Source organism: Eublepharis macularius, chromosome 1 (genome assembly GCF_028583425.1).
Source record: "Eublepharis macularius isolate TG4126 chromosome 1, MPM_Emac_v1.0, whole genome shotgun sequence".
NCBI classification, from domain to species: Eukaryota; Metazoa; Chordata; class Lepidosauria; order Squamata; family Eublepharidae; genus Eublepharis; species Eublepharis macularius.
Window position 1 is genome coordinate 63,440,486 of NC_072790.1, and position 26,122 is coordinate 63,466,607.

General features: G+C 40.6%; 1 protein-coding gene across 5 annotated transcripts in view; it reads left to right on the forward strand.

Moving 5' to 3' along the window:
* Positions 1-26,122, forward strand: part of MLIP (muscular LMNA interacting protein) — a 106,052-nt gene that overhangs the window by 46,063 nt on the left and 33,867 nt on the right. For all 5 annotated transcript variants that reach the window (XM_054981671.1, XM_054981514.1, XM_054981752.1 and 2 more), the window contains exons 5-10: positions 13,510-15,087; positions 17,799-17,870; positions 21,678-21,728; positions 22,285-22,368; positions 22,469-22,528; positions 25,074-25,118. In XM_054981671.1, coding sequence (XP_054837646.1) covers positions 13,510-15,087; positions 17,799-17,870; positions 21,678-21,728; positions 22,285-22,368; positions 22,469-22,528; positions 25,074-25,118 — 1,890 coding nt within the window. The remainder of the gene's footprint in view (positions 1-13,509; positions 15,088-17,798; positions 17,871-21,677; positions 21,729-22,284; positions 22,369-22,468; positions 22,529-25,073; positions 25,119-26,122) is intronic.

The following is a 26,122-nucleotide window of genomic DNA, read 5'->3' on the forward strand; positions in this document are numbered from 1 at the left end:
ATAACAGACTGCAAAGTAACAAGTAAGGTGAAATATCTGGGAATTGAACTGACTGCAAAGAATATAGATTTATTTAAAAATAACTATGAGAAACTGTGGACTCAGAGCAAGATTTGATTAAATGGAACAGACTGAACTTGTCATGGTTGGGAAGAATTGCAGTAATTAAGATGAATGTGTTGCCAAGAGTGATGTTTCTGTTACAGACAATACCAATTATCCGAGACTCTAAGCAGTTTGAAAAATGGCAGAGGAAAATATCAGATTTTGTCTGGGCAGGCAAAAAGCCTCGAGTGAAAATGAAAGTGTTACAAGATGCAAAAGAAAGAGGCGGAATGCAACTGCCCAACTTAAGACTTTATTATGACGCAATTTGTTTAGTGTGGTTGAAAGATTGGATGATGCTGAAAAACCGGAAATTACTGGCCTTAGAAGGATATAAAAAATATTCGGATGGCATGCATATTTATGGTATGATAAAGTAAAAGCGAACTCTATGTTCTTACATCATTATATTCGGAGAAGCCTATTCACAACTTGGAAGAAGTACAGAAATTATCTACAAGATGGAATCCCCTCATGGGTGGTTCCATATGAAGTAATAGATCCGAGAACTGTCGATAATGAACAACAGTGTTTAACATACAAGGAGATAACCCGAATGGAATTTTCCAAACTTAAAATAAAGACGCAGGACGAGTTGTCTCCAAGTTACGATTGGTTTCAGTACAGACAGATTAGAGATCTTTATAATTCGGACTGTGCGAAGGGAGGGATAAGAATGGAGAATTCGGAATTAGAACAGGCACTTTTACAAGAGGATAAAAAGGAAATCTCTAAGGTATATAAAGTGCTGCTGAAATGGTATACTGAAGATGAGACAGTTAAAGTGCAAATGGTGAAGTGGGCTATAAACTTTAATAAGGAAATAACAATGGAGGCATGGGAATACTTGTGGAAGAATACAGTGAAGATCACGACATGCACCAATATTAAAGAGAATGTCTACAAAATGATTTATCGTTGGTATATGACACCAAAGAAAATTGTGCTAGGGAATTTGAACACGTCTAATAAATGCTGGAAATGTAAAAAGCATGAGGGATCTTTGTATCATATGTGGTGGACTTGTGAGGTAGCTAGGCAGTACTGGGGGGAAATAATAAGAGTAATAAGCGAGATTTTACAATTTCAAATTAATAAGAACCCAGAACTCCTGCTACTGAACTTGGGAATGGAGGACATTCCAGCACAATATAGGACATTGCTATTTTACATGACAGCAGCGGCTAGACTTTTGTACGCGCAAAAGTGGAAAGTGCAAGAAGTGCCAACTATTGAGGACTGGATATATAAATTGCTGTACATGGCAGAAATGGACAAAATGACAAGGAAATTGAGAGACCTTGATCCAGGACAGTTCAACACGGATTGGGAGAAGCTGAAACAATATTTAGTGAAGAAATGGGAGGTGGGAGGAGAACTGTGGCAGTTTGAAAATTACTGAAATATAATAAAAGTAGAGGGAGGTGACTTTACCGGGGGGTGGAGAGGTAAATGAGAATTTCTAAGCAACTACTTTATTAGACTATTATATATAGCATTAAGTATTATAGGTGTTATTACAAGAATTATAATGATAGAAATTAACTAATTATAAGGATAGAAACTAATTAATTTCATTTCTGGCAATAATTGTATAATGTATTAAATTGATTGAATTGGTTTGGAGGTATATATGGGTCAAATTGGTTGACTATTTTTGGTGGATAGTTGCATAATGAAAGAATAATATAATTATATAATTAAAACAGTATGAAGATAAGATATGTAGAAAAAGTAATATAGAGAGTATAAGTTAAATTGGTTGACTTATATTGAATGTACTGTTTATAGAAGTATCTAAAATTATGCTAAATGAGGGATAAATTGTTTGTCCCATATTGAAGATGAGATTATAAGATAGAGTATAGAGTACCAAAATTAGCTAAATGATTATTATCAAAAGAAAATATGCCAAGAATGTATTATTTAGTTATGTATTATTTAGTTGTTAAAGTAAGTAGGAAGACAGAAGGAGCACTGTGTTATATAGATAAGCTTAGAAGAAAGTGAAAGTTTATGTTTGACAGATAGAATAAATTTAAAATGAGTAAGGGAAAAGGGACAAGGGGTTGGAAAACTGTTGGAAGTCAACAAAAGGGGGGGAAAGGGAGGGGGTTAGAATTGGAAAAATTAAAGGAAACTGATTGTAACGTACAATTTAATGATATCTAATCCAATAAAAAAATTTTATAAAAAAAAAATTATGGGAAAAAGTAGAGAGGCATTTTTTTCCTGCAGCAATAACCCTCTTCCTGTTTATACTCCCTACAGTTGTGGAGGGTAGTGCCTAGGAAAGAAAATGCCTATCAGTGCTTGGCTCATGCAGCAGAGATTCATTTGGGCAAAAGCCTGTCAACTGAGATATAACATGGATGGCAGAAGGCAGCACTGGTTTACTTCTTTCACTAGTCTATTTCTCCTTGGTCTGTTCCATCAGTCTTTACACTTTGATAAAATAACATTCTTGGTGGGCTGGAACAGAGCTGGAACCTTTCCTCTTGGCTCCACCCCCCTTAATTCTGTAAGAGAATGTTCAGGAGGAATTTGTGCATTGCTTTCCTTGTCCTTTCTGGATTTACATGAAGTAAAGAGGTCGGAGAATTTTTACTGAGGCAGATATTCTGCCTCTCTCTTTTCCTCAGGAAGGAGATTTCCAGCCTGAAGAAACAGAATCCTGACAGCCATTTTAGTCAGATTCTCCCCCAACTCTCTGCTACTCATTCCCCTGCTGCGTTTAGGAATGTGCACTGCTCACCTTGGGGCTAGAGTTCTTTTAGATCCTCATATTATCCCATGTTGAAGGGAAGTTTTAAAGCACTTTCCATTCGCTGGAACTTCTCCAGCAGTGCAGATAGAATACTGTAGTGTTTAAAATATCAGACTAGGACATTTTAAGTGCCCAGCTTTCAATCCCCACTCTGCCATGGAAGCTTGCTGCATGATCTGGGGTCATTCACCCTCTCAGCCTTACCTACCTCATAGGGTAGGTTAAAATGGAGGTTAAAATGGAGGAGAACAGAACAATGCTAAGCTACTTTAGGTCCCTGCTTGGAAAAAGACAGGGTATAAATGAAGTAAGTAAAAATGTATGGGAAGGTATTGGTCAACTAGGGCTTTTTAAAACAAACAACAAATTCTGTCCATGTTTTTAAACTGTTGAAGGACATAGCACTGCAAGCAGTGCTGTTTCAATACAGTTTTCTGCTTGAGGCCAGAGGAATTATTCTCCTACCTGAAAAAGTGTGCTAAGCCATGCACACCCTATAAGGCTTTCTGAATTCTAGTGAAATGTGGGTTCAGTAGCACCTTAAAGCCCAACTACATTTCCAGAGTATAAGCTTTCAAGTGTCAGAGCTCCCATTATGAGCTTCCTTTCTTTTGGTATGGAAAAGACATTATTTGGACTAGCCTTGAAAACTTGCAGGCTATGGTGGTTCCTTAGCCAGCCCAAATGATGGTAAAACCTGTGAGAAGGTATCTTGCAAATGTTTGGGAAAGCCTTGTAGGGTACATATCACTTGATGCACTGTTTTTAAAGAGGGCTATGGAAGAGAAGATGAGGATTATCTGCTTCAGCTTCTGGGTAGAAATGGAGGCAGAGCAGCAGTAGAAGACTGGGGGAATGAAGCAGAGGAGGAGGAGGAAGACAAAATAGGACACTAGTAATGCTGTTTATCTTTCTTATGAATTAATTGTATGTTATTGAGAATATTAGATTGCCCTGTTTTATACTTGTTGGGGTAATTGAGGGGTCAGCTACCTGGCAAAGTACATACTGCTTTGGCTTGCTATGGAACATTTCAAGCAAACAAGGCAAGAATACATGTACGTTAGAGATCCCAGGGGTCTGCCGGTGGTGGGCAATCTCTTGGTGGTTTACCTGATTGCCTGCTGGTTACTGGTGAGAGGTAGGTTTTGGGCTGCCCCAACATCTCCCGCCATTGGCAGGCACCTCAGGAAAATGTGTGGCGCATATGTTCCCAATAGATGCAACAACATCATTGTGCCCGCTGCAGGAGTGTTCCCGAGCTTTGTTTGCGCAGAGTGTGGGAATGCTCCTGCAGCCAGTATGATGATGTCACTTCTAGAAGTGACGTCATCACACAAGTGCCAGCATCGCACACACATAAAAACTCAGACACAGAAGGCATGAGGTAAGTGCCCGTCGCCCCTTCCCACCGGGATGGTATAGGGACCTGGCGATCCTAATGTAAATGTCCAGAAAGCTGGAACAAAATGAATAAAAGAACTGAAACACGTGATAAATGTCTAGGTTCAAACAGCAAAATGTTCATTAAGCTGGTGCACAGTTATTGCCTTGGCAAATATTTTCCAGCAGCATAACTATGATAATTTCAGTCATATGAAGGATACACCAGAGAATAAATTCTTAATATGTTTTATTGCCCAACAGACACCATATTCCACTGCTGCCCTAGATGTTCTCTAATTTGCTGCTTCAGCTTCTCCCTTTCTAGACAGCAAGCATCTTCTATAAACTTCCATCTCCCTTATAAGGAAATGGCTCTAAATTACAACAATCATTGCCAGGGGTTTTTTTCTGGGAAAAGAGGTGGGGGAACTCAGCGGGTTGCCTGCAAGGGGGCAACTCTTGGTGGGAGGTGGTGCCAATGACATCACTTTGGGTAAGCTGGAACAGGGGGGAGTTTTTAAAAATTTAAATCGCCCTCGGTGAAAATGGTCACATGGCTGGTGCCCCCCCCCCCCGATCTCCAGACAGAGGGGAGTTTAAATTGCCCTCCGTGCCGCTCAGCTCCCGCTCAGCTCCCCTCTGGATCCCCTCTGGAGATCAGGGAGCGGGGCCACTGGCCATGTGACCATCTTCTAGAGGTTCCGGAACTCCGTTCCACCAAGTTCCAGCTGAAAAAAAGCCCTGATCATTACAATAACTAAAATTAAAAATAAGCATTAACAGATACATTAACATTACAAAAAAATGAGGGTAGTCTTCAGCAGAAGGCAAAGTAATTCTTCAAGTAGTCTAGTTATAGAAGACAAGCCATACATTTGAGTCAACTATATTGATTCTATTTGATGATATGGTTTCCTTTCATTCATTCAACTCTGCCTGCTCCTTTATACTAATTTGTTTCCTGGTAACAGATGTGCTCAAGCATTTCTCTGCACAAGCGTCAAAAGGTCTAGAATTCAGTCAGCCTGAAGAAATATGAAATTAGAAATGATTGCTCATATTTCTACTCTATTGAATCCATTATCATTGGTTATAGTCGGGTTTTTTTTAAAAAAATAATCCTTATTTTATGAATAGCTCCATGTTAAACTGATGGTCAAGTTAAATCCAAGTTTATGCTGAAATGTAAATTGTACAAATGTTCCTTAGGCAGCCAAGTGGTTTGGGTTTTTTTTAGATAAATAAAAATGCAAAGTTTATTGAATTTGAATCTATCAAATTTGAATCTAAATACAGGTGAATGGCTTCCAGTTATGCATAACTCTGGGGTTGGGGTTGTAATTGTTGGTTATGCAAGTGAAATCTGGGATTTGACATTCAAATTCTGAATTTTTGTCACAAAACTTGAAGCATGAATCCTAAATGTTTATCTCATGATTGGGATTCAGAGCTCAAAAAATTAAAAAACTGCAACTTAAAACTTGAATATTTTTATTGTTGTTGTTATTTGAAGTTTCATCATTACCATTCCCAGTGCCAATTTTTCATTTTCAACTGTTTTGTTGATGGATCTGTTTGCTTAGGTATGCACTTTCAAGTCTGCTTACAGTTTGATACCTCCTATTGTTGACATATCTGAGCAGTATTTCTAGTAATGGCTGCTTGCCCCAGTTAGAGGTGTGCATAATGGAAAAAAAACAAGCCCAAATTACACATAGAAACTGATTCAGCTTATTAAAGCAGCTTCCGGAATGCTGAACCAAGGCTGCAATGATCCCCCCACACACACACACTAAAAAGTTTGTGTGTTTTGTTTTGGTACTTACTGCACAAAGGCCATGCAGACAGTCCAGGCTGTCAGGGGCCATCCAGCAGCATTATTTATTTGTTTGTTTGTTTGTTTGTTTACTTTCTATTTTTATTCTGCCCTCCCCATACAAGCAGGCTCACGACGGATTAAACAAGTAAAATGTTTATAATTAAAAACTTACATTCTAAAGCAAGTTAAAATCAACGGTACAGTATAAAGTATAAAATCAACGGTACAGTATAAAGTATTAGCAGCAATCTTGATTTCCTTAACAGCCAGTCTCTCTGCACATGCAACCAATTGGCTCCAGAGGGGAGAGACTGAGCCCTTAGCATTAACTCTGTTGGTGGGAAGGGGTGTGCATGCTGCGCACAAGTGCATTTTTCTTTTAGAGCTTCCTGGGCAATGTGGTTATTATGGCATTGGCATTGGCTTTGCACAGGGGAGGGGAGCAGCAGCTGGCATGGTGCCATCAGAGCCAGCGTCACCATCACCATCCCTTTCTGCAAGGAATGCAAGGAAAGGCCAGCCCAGCAACATCCATGCAGGCATGCGCATGTGGGTTTGAGGAGGGAGGGGTCTCCTGTAGCCTCTGAGTCCCTGGCTGCCCCAAAGGCTCATGTTATGCAGATTAGGGTGAAGATTGGAAAGAAAAGGCAATTATTAAAGGAGAGCCAGGAGGTCCCAGGCATGTGAAGCTGGTTTATGCCCATTCAGTGGCCTTCTGCTGCTGCTGCCCTTCGCTTAGGTGCCATGGTGCCCCAGAGCCATTCACTGTGACTGAAGAAATCCTCCAAGGATAGCGAGTTGAGGAGCACCAAGAAGAATTTCATCTTGTTCAGAAAGCCTTCTGGTAGGCTTTTTAGGTTTCTCTGATTAAACTGTTAACCCAATGTCATGGATATAAATAGTTGCTGAATATGACAAAGAAAGTTATTTAAGAGACACCTGTACATGGCAACAGGGCTGGCCCAGCCACATAACTAGATGTGCCACAAAGGGAGTCGAGGTTTCTATCTAACAACCTTGGAGAGGGGCATAAAACAATAGTTGTATTGCCATGTGTAGATTAAAAGAGCTGTCGAACTTGTATCACTATATACAATGTACCAAGGCCCAAGGGAGTATCTGAGAATGGCAGGAATGTTTAACTTCATAAAAGCTGGCAATATTATTCAAGATAGTTGCACTGGTGGAGGGCCAAAAGACATTTAAATGTATGAGAAACTTGTACTCACTAATTCTACACAGACTTTGTTAACACAAAAAGTAGCAAGAATGAATCAACTAACTACATGTTAGTTCATTCTTGCTACTTTTTATATGTTTCAAGAAGACGTTGCAAATATGGATAACCTTGCTTGGTACATGGAGTCATAAGATAATAACTTAGCCAAGAATTTGAGTCTTTGAAGAAGCTAGTGTTAAGAGAAGGTTCTAAAACCATATAAATATGACAAGCTAAATTGATCTAGAGCTTTTTCTTAGAAGGGGCTCCTTGCCCGTGACCTTTGTATCTTTGGGTAGGATACTTTGGACTCATGTAATTGCTCTCCTTTAATGATCTATGTAGTTATAATGGGTGGCATGATTTTCTGTTGATTGATATCAAGAGTAGTAAATAATTATTTTGTAACAATAAGGGCTTAAAATGGGGGCAGATACTCCATAATTGTATTACTTGTGTATAATACCGGTAACAAACCTAAGACCGATATCTGTGGTGTACTTCTTGCCAGAGGTTAAATGTTTTGATATAGGAAAGCTAACAAGATAGGGATTCTTAAGTGCATGCCTATATCTGAATTAGGCCTGGCCAGAGTCATCCAGAACACCAGAGTTAAATGACAGGGAAGTAGCAGGCATGTGAATTGAACACACAGGCACACCCAAGTCTTTCCAAATCAGTATTCCACGTGGAAGGACTGATCTGGTCAATTTTTTTTTTATTATTCTCTGGCACAGCAAAGGGACTCTCTTCTTCAGGTTTTTCACCATTGTTTCTTTTTTTGTTTTCTTTCAGCTCTGGATAACAGTTAGTCAGAAAGGGAGACTGGCAGCCAGCAACCTGTCCAGTTTCAGCCCCACCCACCTCACAGGGTGTTTGTTGTGGAGATAATAATAACATACTTTGTGAACTGCTCTGAGTGGGCATTAAGTTGTCCTGAAGGGCAGTATATAAATTTAATGTTGTTGTTGTTATAAAAAAAGAGGGCCATCCTCCCTCTACTTCCTTTCCATTGAAGGAAAAAACAACATATTGCACAGTGCAAGGACAGCTGGCACATTTAAACAGGGAGTTCAGGGCTGCCACAAAGCAGATTCAGCTAAGGAGGAGTCACTGCCCCCCCATTGTGGAAATGAAACTACAAGTCACAGGGAAACATGGCATAATAGCCATGTTTCATGCCAAAAATTCACTTTGCCTGCTTTGGCTGACCAACTCCAAGTAGCATGTTAATCCTTGTGGTTTGAAAGTTTGTTTGTCCCGGCCTGACAGTCAGATATAATTTTGGCTTATTAGCCCAGCCCTGGAACTTGATGGGGAGAAACAGAAGCCCTCTTACTTTTTTTTGCAAATGGCACTGGAGACTGTATAATGTTCAAAAGGAAATAATAACTATTTAACATACAGGGATTAGATAACTGTAGTCAGGGAATGAAAGTGCAGAGGTAAAATTTTGTTGGTAGTACAGAATACACTTTGAGTAACAGGCAAAATATTTTCCTTGAAGCTTAGTTTCTTATATTCTTGATTCTTAACAGTGAGAGGTGTTTTACCTAATACAGCAATGTTTCTTCACAGAGTTTCCTATGACATCTCAGGTTATCTGAAGTTAGTTTAAAACTGTTTCCCCTTCATATCAGTCCCCGGGTTCTCCTCAGAGCCAACCCCCCTTTAGAAACTTGGCAGGAATTAATCTTCTTCTCCTAAGGAGATATAACTCTTCTTCTTTTTGTTTGAAAGAGAGTCTAACCTACTACCCAGTCACTTTCACCAAAACACACTCCCAATTTTCTCATGTCTGTGTAAAGCGGTCTTCAGCTTCTGCTGACACTTAATTTAATTCTTCTTCAGGACAATGATGTTACAGTTCAGGCAAAAGTTTCCTCTTTCCTCACTTTGGAGGAAAACCTGTCGGACCTTCCCTGTCAGACTCACTCACAAACATTCTCTGAACAATCCTGACAGAAATTAACTGTTAGCCTTTCAGCCAGGTTCTAAGTGACCAATTGGAGAGGAAGGAGCAGCCTTGTTTCCCCAACTCCTCCCCAAAAAGAATAGCATGTGCATGCATGCATACTGTGCAGCACAACATTTGACTTCCCCAAGCATTCCTTGGGTTCCATAAACACAGAACCCCTGTTCTCAGATTCAGTGGGTTGATGGTTTAGGTAGATTTGTTCTGTGTGATTTTAGTGCTGTTGCGTGCAAAGACAACTGCCCCAGAACCTGTTTCCCCACCCCCCTTGAAGTGAGTGTGTTTATGCATGCAAGACCAATGCACATGCAAAGGCCGAAATTCATGAAAATGGAAAAACCACACCGATCAGTTTCGAGCCATCCTTGGCCTGCCCAGAACAAACCAGTAATGGAACAAAATGATTCCAGAACCCCCCAGAATCGAAACTGAAATGGAAACTTTCTGAGTGCACACCCCTAATCCCAGTTGTTCGCTGTCTTCTACATAGGTGTCTTGGAAGTAAATAATAAGCATTAAAGTAATGCAATGTGCTTAGTTGATAGATTAGGCCATCAGTTTCATGCTGGGCTCCTTCACAAATTAAGTTTTGCTATCTCAGTTCTGCGCTTGCTTTTTGTTTTTTTTGGTCTTGTGCTGCCTGTCTGGTAGTTGCTGAAAAATAATATATATATTGTTTTCACCTCCAGGAGATATATAATTATTCAAAAATAAGGTGAGCCAGAAATAAAACCAACATACCTTCATGCCAAAAGTTGAGGATGGTGGCAGATATTGGTGCTAATATCTACCTATCCTAATTCATTTTCCCATATGCAGTAGTTTTGATTGTACCATATGTGTACTTGCATGTTCATACAGGCACACATGTGTTCATGGATACCTAGTTCAATGAGAGCCCCTTACGCTTTCTGTTTTGAGTTTTGAAATACTGATTTCATGGCCAAGGCTTCTATCCGTCTGACTGTTATTTACCTCGGATGGTTTGTCCAAGAAACACTTGGTATTCCCTCAATGTGATATGGCCCTCACTTAAGCTCCTACACATATTGTGTTCTGAAATCTTCCCTAGCTTCAGCTGTGCTACCTCAATTTAGCTTCTTTCTTTCAGCTCTTCCTGTTTGCCCAGTTTGATGCTAATAAATGCTTATTCCCCAAATGGCTTTGACTTGATTTCAGATATGTGCCTGCTCTCCTTTATAACTCCCACTCCTGTTCTAATACATAAATCCCAGCTTTGCTCCCTTTGTTTCTGTGGGACTGACTCATTTTACCTTTTCTGTTAAGAATTAATTTTGAGCCTTTGACTTTTTGCTCTCGCTTTGCCGCACCAAATGCTTTATTGTGTAATGGTAGTGCAGTGCTTGTAACTACCATGCCAACATTATAAATGTGTTTAATGTTTGATCTTCTCAATTTTTCTTGATTGAATCTCCATTGAAAAATCAGGCTGTCAGACATCACACTTCAAATACCCTTATCTATCACAAGGTGGGAACTGGGAAATGAAGAGAGTGGTTCTCTTAAATATTTTACAGATAACATGTTATGCTACAATAGTCAGAAGACAACAAGTAATGGATTCATTTTAACTGATGTTCTTCATGTATATATTGTTGATAGAAGGAAATAAGAAGTCATTTTTCATGTATTCTCCTTGCTATCATGGAGCATTCCAAACAAACCAGATATTACTTTCTTCCAACACTTATGAAACTCGATCCCGTTTATTTCTGATTCTGCTCATGATTCTGCAATTTTCTCAGAGTGGTGAATATTAATTATTAAGTTTGTGAAATTCTGCTCACATTATTAGGGCTTCACAAGACGAGATTGTCATTGCAAATCAATGTACAGCTCTAAAGAAACAAAACTGTTGGCTAGTTTGTGTAATGGTTAGCATACTGGTAAAAGACCTGGGAGAGCTAGGTTCAAATTCCGACTCTGTCAGCTAGCTTCACTGGTGACCATGGGTCAATCACTTACTCTCAGCCTAATCTACCTGACAGGATTACTTGTGAGAATAAATTGGAGAAGTGAAAACCATGTGTGTTGCCTGTTCTGCACCCTGCAAGCAGGCCTAGTTAAATTTCCCTTGGAGTAGAGCCTCAGGCCTGGCTAATGAGACTTGGGAGCATAGGCTGGAGTTGGAGACTTGGAGCACGGAACTTGCACCTAGCAGACCAGTTAGTCCAGCAAGGCAGCCTTCTCAATCTTCAGCCTAACTGGCGGTCGTTAATCAGGCTCAGCTGCACTTGGTGGCAGGTGTTGATGCTCCTGAGCTTCAGCTCCTCCACTGTGCTTTAACCTTTAAGAGGCCTTTAAGAGGCCTTTTGCCTCTTTTGGGCCATCTTGGCCTGGGCCTTTTGCTGCCACTATTGCTGCTGAACGGAAATAGGCTCGGGGGACTATGAGCCTAGTTGGATACCTGCTCAGCTGAGGCCTGCTGGGTTGATTTGTCCTGGCCTGGGCTACTGCAGAGCACAGGAGTGCTGCTGTGTTCCGCAGTGTCCCGATCCGGGCCAATTTGGGCCTGATCTGGGCCAATTTGGGCCTGGGAGCATGCTACATGCCCCGGGAGCACACCCCAAGAGGCACATCCCCTGCAAGCCAGGTTAGTGAGGGCAGAGGGTGGAGGGTGGGAGTAGGAGCAGGAGATCACCCACCCCTAGTGGGAGACTAGCAACCGTAGCTCTGGCCTAATGGACTCTGATGCTACTGGCACATAGTCAGCTGGCACTTCCACAATGTCTTCCGGGTCCCACTGGTCCACCTCAGCCAATGGTCTTAGCTTCTCATACTCTTCCTCTAAGAATTGCGAGTTTTAGTCACTGATAGGGTTTCTAAGTTCCTTTACCCTCCTGGCAGAAGGGGTGGGACCTGGCACTCACCTTTGGGGACATCTTCCAGGAAGTGACATCATTGTAGAGGACAGGAGCACTCCTGTGCTTTGCAGTGGGCCTATTTCAACCCACATGGGCCTGATTTTTCCCATTTGGGGCCAAAGTCAGCCCACTGTGAAGCACAAGAGCACTCCTGAGACAGCACCATGATGTCACTCACAGGAGTGACATTGTTGTGCTGCCCCAGGAACATGCCTGGAAGACCCATTTCTGCACCCTTACCTCCCGGCAGCCAGGTGAGAGGTGGTGGGGGGATGGGTGGGAGCGAGGAATCTTCTGTCCCCACTGGGAACTTGGGTTCCCTAGTCACTGAGCTGGTTGTAGGGAGTCATCATGACACGACACTTGGAGGAAGAACAGAAAAACATTTGATAGACTAGATAATCAAGCACAGTGATACACGTACAGAGTAGAACTTGAGGTATGTTCATTTATAAGAAGGTAAAGAACCAATATCCATTTCCCCTTTTTAGAAGAAACAAAAATCCACATTATGATACTCTATGTGCCAATAACAGCTGTTGGCTTTCATCCAGTTCTATTATGTTGCTTATGATAATATTGTAGCTGTATTCTACATACTGATAAGAAATTCCATATGAAAAAATAGTTAACCTTGTACTACTGGGATGTATAATGTGCCTAGTGGCTGCAGTCAAGATTCAGAATATAGCCACACATTCACATGCAGTTTAACTTCTGTGGATTTAGTTAGGCTGGAGGATGAGCTCCAGACAGACATGGTTGGAAAGTACAGCACTGCCACTTTTCTAAGTCAAGATCTATATTGTTAGACTAAAGTTTAGAAGCAGTGGAACACAGCACACAGAAATTCTTCAACATTACACAAATAGAACGAAGCCTGCTTATGCCTACTCAGAATGCAATTAAAGTTATTAGGTCAATTATCACAAATTGCAAATTAGGTCTGACAGAAAGAGTTTGCTAGCATAACCCTTACTTGAAGTTGGTATTTAAAGCAAAACTTTTGATGAATTTGTTTATTTCATGCAACTGTTAATGACATTCATTAGCTTTATTATTTTTTGCAGAGAACAAATTAGCAGTAAACATCGAAAATCCTAAATACTTTTCTTTATATAAATAAAGCTAAATGAAGTCAACAAATTATTCATGCACATGGATATTTCAATATAAAATGGTGGTCACTTAGCAATCCACCATGCTAGATAATTAAGATACATGTTACACTCTTAAAGCACAGTGATTATTATTACTAACAAATATCATTCATGTGGAAAACAGATGCATACTTTTAATAGTATCATAGATTCTATTCTATTTTAACCTTTTCTTTTCTTTGTTTCCCTCCAGTTCACTTCTCCTCTGTCTACCTCTGGTCATCCTTCCCATAAATCACCTATTGCCCATTCACATTCTCCAACTAACTTAAAAGTTGAACCAGATCTGAGTCCTACTCTTCAACAAGCCTCTTCAGTACAAGAATCCCACAGCCAATGGCAGTCTGCAAACGGATCCACCACACATCAGTCCTCTACCTATTTACAGTCTGCCACTTCTTACAGTGTCCCTTTTTCCACATTGAAAAGACCTCCCTTCCCGTTTAACAGCCTTTCAGACAGTGTTCAGTCATGCCGTAATCAACAAACTAGTAATCTTCACAAAATCTCTGAATCCACTGTGTCCCCTCTACCAAGCAAGGATTTGCCTCCCTCTTCACAGATTTCAAGTTCATCAGATACTCTTCAAAGCCCATCCCCTCATACACTGTCTCCTCCCCCTCCCAAGAGATTCAATACATTGGCTTCAGTTCCAATCTATATCACAACACACTTATTATCTCCTAGTCCAAAGCCTCTTTCTTCCCCCTTTCATGGTTCCTCATCAACCATATGTAGTGTAAACAATCCTTGCAGCCATATATCTTCCAGGGAAACATCTGGAATTAGATCCCCTCTACCAACAAGGCTGTCTTTTTTGACTGCTATTCTTAAGTCAGGATCTTCCCCAAAGAGACCCTTTTCTCCTGCATCTTGTCCTGCCACATTTTCCCCCAATTCTCTAGGCTCTTCAACACTTACAATAGACCAGAAGTTTCAAACAACACCTCCAACTCCCAAGAAATTGGCCTCAAATTATTCTGTGAGATCTGATTCTCCAGGCCAAGATGAGTATCTCCTTTCAGTGTTTTCTAATGTACCCAATCACATGACCTTATCCTCAAAGTCCAGTCCTACTGTTAGAGCCAGATCTGTATCCCCTAAAAGGTATCTTGATGCCAGAGAACTTTATCCTGACAAATTACGTCCATTGTCACCAACTATTTCCTCCTACAGAAAAACAGTTGTCTCTCCACTGTTGCAACCGGTGACACTAAATTCTTCTTTACCTCCTCATGTCCCAAGAAACACTTCTCAAATTACTTCAAAGGGGGCACATTCTCCTGTTGACAGATACCTAGGGCCTGAGAAATCTAAGAGGGTACATACCTACTCTCCCACTTTTACTGCCAAGTCTTATCCAGTATCTACACCTACTAGCAACCAACAGGACACGTTATCTCCCACTTCAGAAAAATACCCTTCTCTCTCTTCAACCTTTTTACAGCCTACTTGTAAATCAAAAGCATGTTTCCCACAGGTCTCTGCTAAGGACCTAAATGGCCATTCACCAGTTCCTTCACCACACTGGCCTTTTTATCATAAAGGTTCTACCTCACCTACTTCTCAAGACTACAGTACTAGTTCCCCTTCAGTGCAGATTAATTCCTCCTCCATTCATGCAAACTACAGAGCTTGCCCATCATCTTCAAGACCTAGGACCCCATTAACACAACCTAAATCTCCTACCAGGGTCTGTTCACCATGTTCACTGCTGTCAAGATCCAGGGAAATGACTTCACCCCTTCCTTCTGACTCTAAGATTCCCCAGGTACTCTATTTGCTTGTTTTATTATTTTCTTTCTTTTATTTCTCCTTCCATCCATCTGTCCATTAAGTGGTACTCTAAAAACATAATGATACCTGTTTGGAACTGGGGTGCTGTAGTGCATGAACATCTTTTCCATTTGTTTCAGTGGATGGAAATAAATTATCTCTGTATCCTAGTACATATTGCGTATTTCCATTTAAGTCAATAGAGAATCTCAAAGATGTATCTGAATACATACGGATTTTTAGATGAGACAATTATACTGCGTGTTTTTTTTTACATCATATGTGACTAACAGCATAAACTACACTGCTTTTAAAGTTTTATCCAAGTAATTTAACATGAAAAAATGATGCCTTGACTGCTTTGAAAATATAAGCATTTAACTACACTCACAGTGCAGTCCTAAGCAGAGTTACTCTAGAATAAGCCCATTGAATTCAATGAAGTCAATTTGTTAGTCAGAAGAAAGAACCAAAAGGGAAGCAGCTTCTGCATTTGGAATAAAATGTTTTGATTTTGTGTTTGTGCCCAAGTTTTCTGAAGCACATAATATGCTAGCTATAGTCCTGCATTACAGACGCATTGCTTGGAGCATGCTTTAAGATCTGTTGAGAATGGGATGGTATGCAGACATTGTTAATGAATAACGATTATTGCTGGTGTGGATTGCTTTGTGGTTGGTTGCACAGAAATAGTTCTAATTAACTTCAATATAAAATGCAGCAGTTAATTTTTATAAGTATTTACAGTCAGTTTTCCTTGTAAAACTCACTCTCTTTTGTGATAGTTTCCCTCTGTACAAGCAACCCCCCTAACACATTCTATTAAAGATATTTGATAATGTTTGCTTTTCTTGCTAAATCTTTCCCATTGTTTAAGGGACAACAAAGTAGGCATGATGGTGTGCAATTTTACACACTACATACATTGTACCCCACTCTGTCCTGCAGCCATGCTATGTATGAATAGATATATGATGTTTCCTTATACTAAGTTGTACCATTGGTCCATTGAACACATCAGTGTCTCCTTGCAGTGGCTGTCTATGGTTCTTGGACCCATAAAATTCTTTCTTAACATCTACTACCTGAGATCCATTGCATGAAGAGGCCGGGATTGATCCAGTGACTCTATGTACCAAAAGCATGTGCTCTGCCCTCTCTGCCCAGATCTGCATCTTCCAGGTCACTTTAGCAAATGGATTAGAATCTAGAGATCCCAGGACTAAAAAAAAAAGTCTGTTGAAGGATGGTTGCAGTTGCCAACCTAAAAATGAAAGAAGGATGTGAAGGAAGAGGCAGTTTCAGCCATGGGACTTGTTAGTACACCATTTTCAAGATACCATGAGAAAGTGTTAAATTAAATCTTCAAAGTTGCTTTAGCTTGTTTGTTTCTTACAATGGTTGTTAGCAGGGGTCATTTCATAGAAAAAGAGCTGGAGGAACTCATTAGCATGACTCATTAGCATATGCCATGCCCCTTGACATCACCAGAGGTGTGTCATTAGCATAACTGATTTGCATATGCCACACCCCCTGACATCACCTATACTGGCTGTTTTGGACCCAATCATGGCCATTTAGGACCAAAATTTGGCTCAAAATGGCAAAAAGGGGCCCTAAATTACTGAAAGTTGCCATTTTGGGCCCTTTTGGGCCTTGTTAGGGGCCAAAACAGCCCAGATCGGGTCAGGGGAGGGGAGGGTTCACCCACCCGGCACCAATCCAATCCAGGCTGTTTCGGCCCCAATCCAGGCCGAAATGGGCCCAAAATGGCTGAAAGCCAGGTGGGCGGGGCCACCCAACATGTGACCTCTTTGGAGAACTGCCGGAACTGCGTTCCTGCACATCCCCCCTCGAAATGAGCCCTGGTTGTTAGTGAAAGGATTTTATGCCACAAGAAAAATTTGAGTGCTGTTGGATTTATTCTTCTACAAACCTACAAAATCTATTGGGCTGATATAATATAACTGCCAGCTATGTTTGTATCACAGTCTGTCTTTGGAACTAACTACACTGGTCTACTATTTGTCCAAGCAAGAATAACCATTAAGATCATCAGTACTGGCATGGCATGCTGGTGCCCCCTAACTCCCAAGTGAATTGCCCCCTTCCTTCAAGAAGAAATATCCCAAGTAATTTCAAATCTTAATATTCCTACTTTCATAGATGTTTTTAGAGTTTGAAAACTGTGCTCAGATTGGTAGTTGGAGAGCTATGCAGTGCAAATAAATGGTTTCAAATGTGTCCATTTCCTCACCCATCTTTTTAACATATTGACTCTTGCAAGATATGGAAATACATCCTCATTACTGGAGACTTTTGAAGGAATGTCTGAATTACTAGGAGAGAAGTGGTGACAGTGGGTGGGAGAAAGTCTTGGAACAGAAAACACTCAGGGCAGACTTTCTACCCCTCAAACCAGCCAGCTGATTGGAGACTGGGGCTACACGAATGTTGGGGAAGGAGAAAGCGGCTGTGGTAGTGATGAGAGATGCTAGGGAGGAAGAAAAAGTGGGAGACATTATGGGAAGTGAAACAAAGTAGAGGCCAATGTGGGGAGAATGAGATTTCCATCCCTTGCCTTGCAGGTCCCCAACTGACCATATTCTTAAAGATATTTTCTCGAAGACTGACAAAATGTATTGTGAGAGCTATGATGTCTGTTTTGCCACATTAATTTATCTTGTTTTGCATTATGATTTGTAGCCACACAAGATCAAGGCAAGCTACAAGGCATTTGCAGCAATTCCAACAAACACATTGCTCCTGGAGCAGAAGGTCTGTCTTTGTTCAAACGTTTGCAAATTTCACAGTATATTCATTCTTACTTCATAATCAAGAATTGTCTGGATTTTTCACAAAGATACCTCTAAAACTTTAGGTTTCAGGTTAAGTGCTGAGCCTTATACAATTTGTGACATACCAAGATGAATGCCATACCCAAAGTACGTTTGGGTTAAAAAACATTGGTTGGTTTTGTTGCCTGGGAATTTATAATAGCACGTGTCTTACTGAAAGCTGGAGGAACTTCATTAGTAAGGAGCTTCCTGCAAATTCAGTGGCTTTTCTGTTGGAGGAAGAGCTACTTTAGTTGGGGGAAGTCTCATTGGGCTGAAGGAAGGTTTCTCAAATTGCTCAATGGAGTGATAGCATATATGTCTATATGTAGCTGCTAGTATTTGCCACGGTAGGTCCGAGATGAGCCAGAGCCACAAAGACCCCCAGTACAAAGATTCTCTTTGGTCACCCATCACACCGCCCAGACCCAGCCAAACATCATACAAGAATAAATTACAAGGGCCCCTGGAATTTTTTCCTCCATGTCTGCTTCTGTCTCAAGAGCCCTGGCTGTATCAAACATTATGGGAATGACTATGCTATTTAGGGCAAAACTCTGCAACACTCACATGAAACAGTTAAGCATTCGTTTATCTTGTTTTTCCCAAAGGGAATTTTCTAAGGATGATTTTGCAGGCATTCCAAGGAATTGAGTTCAAGTGACCTAGAAATTGTAGTGGCTGTATAATCATTGTGCTCCTCAGTAGGCTATCTCCATTCATTGAAGTATGCCTGACTGATCTGGTCACAAGTAATTATATTTTGATAGAATCACTCCCAGTTGGCCCATTTCAATGATGGGTGATCCCTTTGTATATTGTTATATAGTCTTCCAGCTGTGTTTGCTACAGTACAACTTGGGTCTCTTTTGACAAGCATGAAAGTATCCTATAATGGGGAAAGCAAGAGTAAGAGTGAATTTATTGTACCCAATGGAAGCTGCAAATTTATCGTTTGTGCAGAAAGTAAGTTTGGTTAACTGTGAAGATTTAAAATGCCCATTCTTTCCAATGCAGCCAGAACAATGGTGTGAGGTGTTAGAATTATTCAGAAGGGATAGTGCTGTCTTGCTGTTTTGTGCTTTCTGTACAGTCTGCTGCCTTGGAAGGCTTTTGTCTAGCGGCACTGCTTATCAGGAGATGCTGATAGGTAACCATTCTCAGTAGGGGACAGGAGATTGGTTGTTCAGGGCTCTTTGTTGCATATGAATGGGCATAAACATTACCTTAATAGAACACAAATTGCCTGCAATGCTATAGCAGGCTCAGAATGTGGTTGCCCAGTTTAGCTGAGTAGCAATTTAGTTATACTGAATAATTTGTTTGTTTGTTTGTTTTAAATAGAAGTTTGTGGGCTTATTAGGAGCTGAACTGAAATGGCCAAGCCATTTGTAATAAATGCTGAAGTTTAAAGTTAAGTGCTGTCTTGAGAAAACATTGGGGTTAAAAATAAATGAAGATAGAATGCTATACAAACTTGCTTAGATGGCTCCTTGCTGTTCTGAGTCTTGAGGAAGTGGTCTATTGATCTTGATACAGCAAAATAATATGAAATAAAAACAAAATCCCAAGACAATATCAGACCCGAGTCTTAACAGAGGATAACAAGTCCTTAGCAAGTAGAGCTTATTTGTCTCTCCAGCATTAAACGAAGTGAAGTAGCATATGAGACAGGCTCTGCTGTATTCATGAAGACTTTATCCTCTTCTCTGTGGTGCCTGATGATAAACCATTGCCTAGTAAGAACCTGGAAGTAGGCAGTATGTGGCAAGAAGCCGACACCACGACCTTGAGTGCCAAGCCTTACAATTTGTTGACTGCTCAAGACATAATAAAAGGCAATAATGCATCCATCTGTTTGACTGATTTCTTGCCCTCTTGGCTTTAAACATGTGGCATGTATTTAAAGAAGATAGCAAGGTGGGCTGTATTAACTCTCAAGATATTGCATGGGTCAAACTTCAGCACAGTGTGTGTGCCCCCTCTAGAGGACAGGGGGGGCACTTCAACAGAAATGTAAAATGACCAACCTTTTGGTTTTCACCTAAAATACCTCTTGATTGAGGACCCTGGTTGTGAGGAATTAGTTAAGCATAACACAAGGATCTGAAAACATGCCATGAAATTCACACTGCAACATTCTGCTAATGAAACTAATAGAATTTGATCCTCTCCTACCAGCTGTGATGGTATCACTTTACTTTGCTCTGGTTAGACCATACTTGGAGTGCTGTGTTGCATTTTGGGCATCACAGTTTAAGTATGTTGACAAGCTGGAACATGTCTAAAGGAGGGGGCAATACGGTGAGGAGTTTGGAGATCAAGTCCTATGAGGAAAGGTTGAAAGATCTAGGTATGTTTTGCCTGGAGGCAAGGCAACTGAGGGTCTCTCTAGATATGCAGGTTTTTAAAGAGTTTGGTCTTGGTTCCCCAGACCCAACTTGGGTTCCCACAAGTGCTGACTGGCTGTGGGGAATGGCTGTTAAAAATTAAAGGAGAGCCCAATTGGCCTCATAATGCCACTGTGGGAAGAGGAGGGGCTCCTGCGTCCCCCTTCAAGCCATTTTCCAAAGTAGTGAGCAGAAGGGGTCTCTGTTTTTGCTGCTCCTCATGGAGTAGTAAAAACAGGGAAAAACCCTCCCCCTGTGCTATTTTGACACAGGAAAATGGCTTGAGGGGATAGGCAGGAGCCTCACCCCCCCTTGTTGTGGCGTTCTGAGACTGTTTGGGCTTTCCTTTATTTTTTTAACAGCCACTCCCCACAGCTGCTATGTGGCTGCTGGGAACCTGAGTTGGGTCTGGGGATCTCTGAGAGACCCTAAGAGGTGATATGATAGCCCTCTTCAAGTATTTGAAGGGCTGTCAAATACAGGATAGAGCAGAGTTGTCTTCTATTGCCCCAGAAGACAACTCAAAATCAAAAGAGTGTTCGGCTAAACATTGGCTGTTTCCACATGCTGTTAAAGAGACGGTCTACTTACTGAAGGCTGGCTTTTTTTTCACAGATTCCAGATGCCTCCGATTTCAAAGCGGAAGCAGGCAGTTTGTCTTGAGTCTAATCAGCGTCTTTTCTGAGACTGGGATTTCCCGCTCTTTCCTGTGCCGGGTCAAGGATGCTGATCAGACGCAAGACAAACGGCCTGCTTCTGCTTTGAAATTGGAGGCATCTGAAATCTGTGGAAAAAAACGCCAGCCTTCAGTAAGTAGACCGTCTCTTTAACAGCATGTGGAAACGGCCAGAATGAACTTCCTGACACAGCAGTTCCTCAGTGAAACAGGCTTCCTTGGGAGGTGGTGGACTCTCTTTGGAGGTTTTTAAGAAGATGCTAGATGGCCACCTGACAGCATTGACGATTCTATGGTTTAATAAGAATTTACAGAGATCAGGAGAGGGAGGGTATGAAGGGATGAGCTGGTCCTAGGCTCACATGGCCCTTTCTTACATGCCCAGGGTAATGCTGATCGCCACTTTGGGGTCAGGAAGGAATTTTCCTCCAGGTCAGATTGGCCGGGGATTCTGGAGGGTTTTTGCCTTCCTCTATTTAACGATGAAAGCACGTTTTATTGGTTGCTTGACTTTTATTTTATGCCTCATATGCTGGCCACTTAGATCTGTTTGATGAATAGATGGGATGGAAATGATCTAAGTAAATTAATAAGTAAAATGTCAAACTGTGAGTCATTAGTATTCATTTTTAATTTTTCTCAATCCTGTCTTAATCGCAAAATAATTTGAATTAATCTCTAGGCACTTAATGAACCAGAAGGTGAAGAAAGAACTTTGGACACACATTCAGAGGTGACTATACAATTCTCTCTCCATCTTTAATAATCTTTGTTTTAAAAAGGAAATTCACTCTCTTCAGGCTATCCCTACTAAATGCACTGATTTCTTCTCACATTTCTACATATAACACATGCAGAATTATCCCTGTGCTTTGAGTCCTCCTTTATAAGGAGAATTTGGCATGATAAAGAGGCATGCTAGCCTTCATGCAACACTGGAAAAAAAGGAGGTAACAAAATTAAAGAATGAAGCTAAGGAAATGAGGAAAGGAGCAAAGAACTGAGGGAGGATGAACAATTAGGATGTGTACAATTGATAACACAAAGGGGGGGTTACATCTTGTAAGCTAACAAAATCTGATAATCTTTGTACCTGTTTAAAGAGGAGTTAAAAACCAAGTGGTAGAAAGATCCAGAAGAGAGTGGGTAGTTAAGACAAAAAATGTATGTAACATAAGCTAATCCCAGTAATTAAAGCAGCAGATCATGTGACAGAATGATGCAAATGCGTCAGGAGCTTGCGATGGAGATGCATGGAGCTAACAACATATTTGAAAACAATTTCTTAGATCTGTTCCCCCGCCCAACTGAGACAGCAAACTGAAGAGTTGTGTGCTGCAATTGATGAAGTCTTACAAGACCCATTGTCTACAGTAGGTCAATATTTAAAGCTTCTGTTTGTATTCTCCCCCTCCCTTTTCCTTTTCAGTGTCTATACTTTAGTAACTATTATTTGTAATCCACTTTTTTCAGCATCAGCGTGATTCTTCTCCAAGCTCCTTGCAGAACCTGTTAGCTTCAGATATAGGCAAAGTAAGTGAGTCACTTTTATTGTATCTTCAGGGTGCACATTATATAAATCAGGCAGAGGGATCAATAACTTTCTTGTATTAAAAAACGTACATGATTGTTGTTTATAAAGGACCTCTAGTTAGTCCCTCCCTGAAATTAAAAGAGACTCCTTCACAGATCCTTGCAACAGAATTACAAAAAACCTACACGAGGAAAGAGAAATAAAAAATAAGGAAGGTCATTTGGGAAAAGACAGGCTAAATGATCAGTGGGCTACCATTTTCTTGTGATCTTGGTTATGGCACAGTGGAAACTCCATAGTAGGGAGAAGAAAAGTCACGCGGTGGCTGTATGGAGAAGATGCCACATGAGGGCTTGCTTTCCATGATGGAGGCAATGTATGGTATAACCTTTAGATGTGGTTCATAACCAGATGAAACAAAAATATATTGCTGCTATTGTTAACATATTCTCCATTGCTCCTGATCATTGATCTGGCCCCAGTGGTCTTCTGAAATATATATACTGTACATTCAGGTATCACAGGCAAACCACAATTTGTTTATCAAATTAATTAGCCTTAAATCCCTAGTCACGTCTGCCTCAATGTGCTGTGCAGCAATTGTGGTCTTCCTTGTTTAGAACATCTAAACAAGGAAACTTATAGGAAGTTCAGTTTAACTTAAGTTTGTTGAGATGTCTGGATTGTGGCAGTTTAAAAAATTGTGGTTTGTTTCTTGCCTTTTAAACAGGAATTCTAAACTTTGTTAAGAATCCTAGTTTGTTTAAGAGTCTGACATGGTTGCCCCACTAGCTGCTGTAGCATAGTGGTTAAGTAGTTGGTTTGTAAACCAACACTCTGCTGGTTTGAATCCCAATACTGCCATGAGCTCAACAGGTGGCCTTAGATAAGCCTCTCCACTCAGCCTCAGTTTCTCACCTGTATTGTGGTGATGATAATAACGCTATGTTCACCACTCAGAGTGACTAATCTGTTCAGAAAAGCAGTAGACAAATGAACTGCTATTATTATTATTATTATCCTAAAACCATTTTCTTGGGCCATCATTGAGTGGACCTGAATAGGATTCTGAGTAGCCCTGCTTAGAATGGCATTGTTAAACCACTAAGTCTTCAACAGAGGTGTGCATTCAAGTATGTCTGAGCCAAAATTATTCCCAAAATTAGCTGTTTTGGGTCAGCTCAGGAATATCTCAAATGACCCCAAACACTCCTGAAATTCTAGGAGAAATGAAATTTTAACTCCCAGAATTTCAGGAGTATTTCAGGGTTTCAAGGAGCTGCAGGCACAATGAGGGAAAGAGAGGGTGCCAGCAAGGAAACAGCTGTTGTTTGGATTCTCTCTTCCATTTAAAATTTAAGGAAAGAGAGATGTTGACCAATAGCTGAAGTTGAGTAGAGCTGGCTCCCATCCATGACCATTTGAACATTAAAAAGAAAAGGATAAAACTGGCCCCAGACCTCTCCTCAGAGGCAGCAACCCCCACCACAACATCAGGAAAACGGTGAATGGGCTGGTGGACACAGGGACTCCCACAAGCCTTGGCTTCCATGATGGCCATTTTCTTCCCCTAACATTGGGTTTATTTTTTTAAAAAATCAGCCATTAGTTAGCATTATATCAGTTTAACAGTATAGCAATATGTATATCAGTTTCCCTGAATTCTCAGCTTTAATTTTTAAAATGAAAGTCTCTAGTCACTTCTGTTGAGGATATAAATGAAAAGGCATATTTCCACAATGAAAGGGGCTAGAGAATTACATTTTTAAAAAATGAAAGCTAGGAATTCAGAGAACGTGATACACAGGTGATGGGGAGTGAGCATTAGGAAATGGCCACTGTGGCAGCAAAGCCTTGTGGGAGTCCAGAAGGCTATCTGCCATTTTTCAGCAGTTGGGTGAACTCTTCCACCGCTGATATTGATGGTGGGGAGAAGCCTCCAAGGAAATTCTGGAATAGTAAGTCTGAGATTAGCTTCCTCTTTCTCCTCTTCCCTTCTCCCTCTTCCCTCCTGTTGTCTCTCGGGATGAGGGGAGGAAAAAAAGAACGGTCGCAAATTTCCAGAAAAAATACCTCCCCAATCCCAAACCAGTAACAACACTCTTGAAAACTAAGTCGAGATAATGAAACAATGCCTTACCTGAAATCTCAACCCCAAATTAAGAATTTTTGAAGTATACGTGTCTAGTCTTCAACCTTGAGGTGCTATGTGAGTAGAGAAAGAAGTACAGGAGAAAATTCAAAGTTTTCAGGGTTATTCATATCACAAACAAATTGTAATTTATTTGTGGCATCTGAACACAATGACACTTTTTGAACATGCTTAAAAATGTTGAAGAGATAAATAAGTACCTTACCTATATTGGTCTATTAATAATTTTTATGTATTTAATTAACAAAATTTATATCCTGCCTTTCTGCCCTCAGAAGGCCCACTAAGGAGGAAAACAGTAAGCCTTGAATTTTTAATGTGGTAAAAAATATCAATAGAATGGCAAAAGTGCTTGATATTTTTTGCTTTTTAAAATTAACCTCTGCTTACAGACATCTACAGCTTTACAGAGACCAGCTGGACGAGAAACAAGATTTGTAAGTATTATCATAGTTTGAGCTCAATCTCTTCTCAATAGACACAGGAATAGAATAAAGAGCTTCTGAACAGATACAGACTGTATTTCTTTCATCATTGAGTGACAGGAGAGAGTCCTAAGATATCAGAGATTAGGGAAAAGAGCTTCCCAATACGAGGCTGGCATTTCCAGATTGGTTTGAACCCCCATGTCTCTTTTCTCTAGACTTTAAGCACTGATCATAACAACTTTAGGCTTCTAGCAAGAAGAATGTCATACACAAAAATCACATTACATATTGTAATGGCAACAGTACTTATATTTACCACACAGGATGACAAGAACTCATCTCTAGGGAGTGAAGATAAATGGCTCAAAGGTGTTAGCAATGGAAACATTAAACCTCATCACTCAGCTCTGCTCCAATGCGAGTTCCTGTCATAGTCCTTTGGAGAAGTCTGTAGTTGGCTTCTCCAAATCTAGGCAGTACATGTTAAAAACTATATGTATATTCAAATATATTTGTGAAGCTGAGCCACAGATGCAGAGTAGATGACAAATTAGAATTCTCCAGCTTAAGCCAAAGCTATTCTTCAAAACCTCACATTATAAATAGAGGCAGACCACTCCTTTAACTTCTCAGGAAAATTTTCAGTGGCTACTTCCCTGGTTGGCCCCAGATGATCAGTAGCAAGCTGGGCCAAGTAGCCCCAGCAATGCTAGCCAGGCCGTGGTGATGACATAGGTGTCAGCATGCCACAACATGGGCCGCATGGCTGAGTATTCTCCAGGTCTCTTTTAATATTTCATTTCATTCCTGCTTATAAATGGTACCAGTATAATTATTTCTGAGGTCATAGAATTCCCTCTTTGGAGCCTTGTCTCCAGTTCTGCCCCATATCAATAGCTGCAGAAACTTCAAAAGGAATAGAATAGTATAATTAGAAAGATGAGAAACTACTAGAATGCATGTGTTAGTTTGGATTCCCTGGCTACATAGGGTAATATTTTAAGCATCTGTTC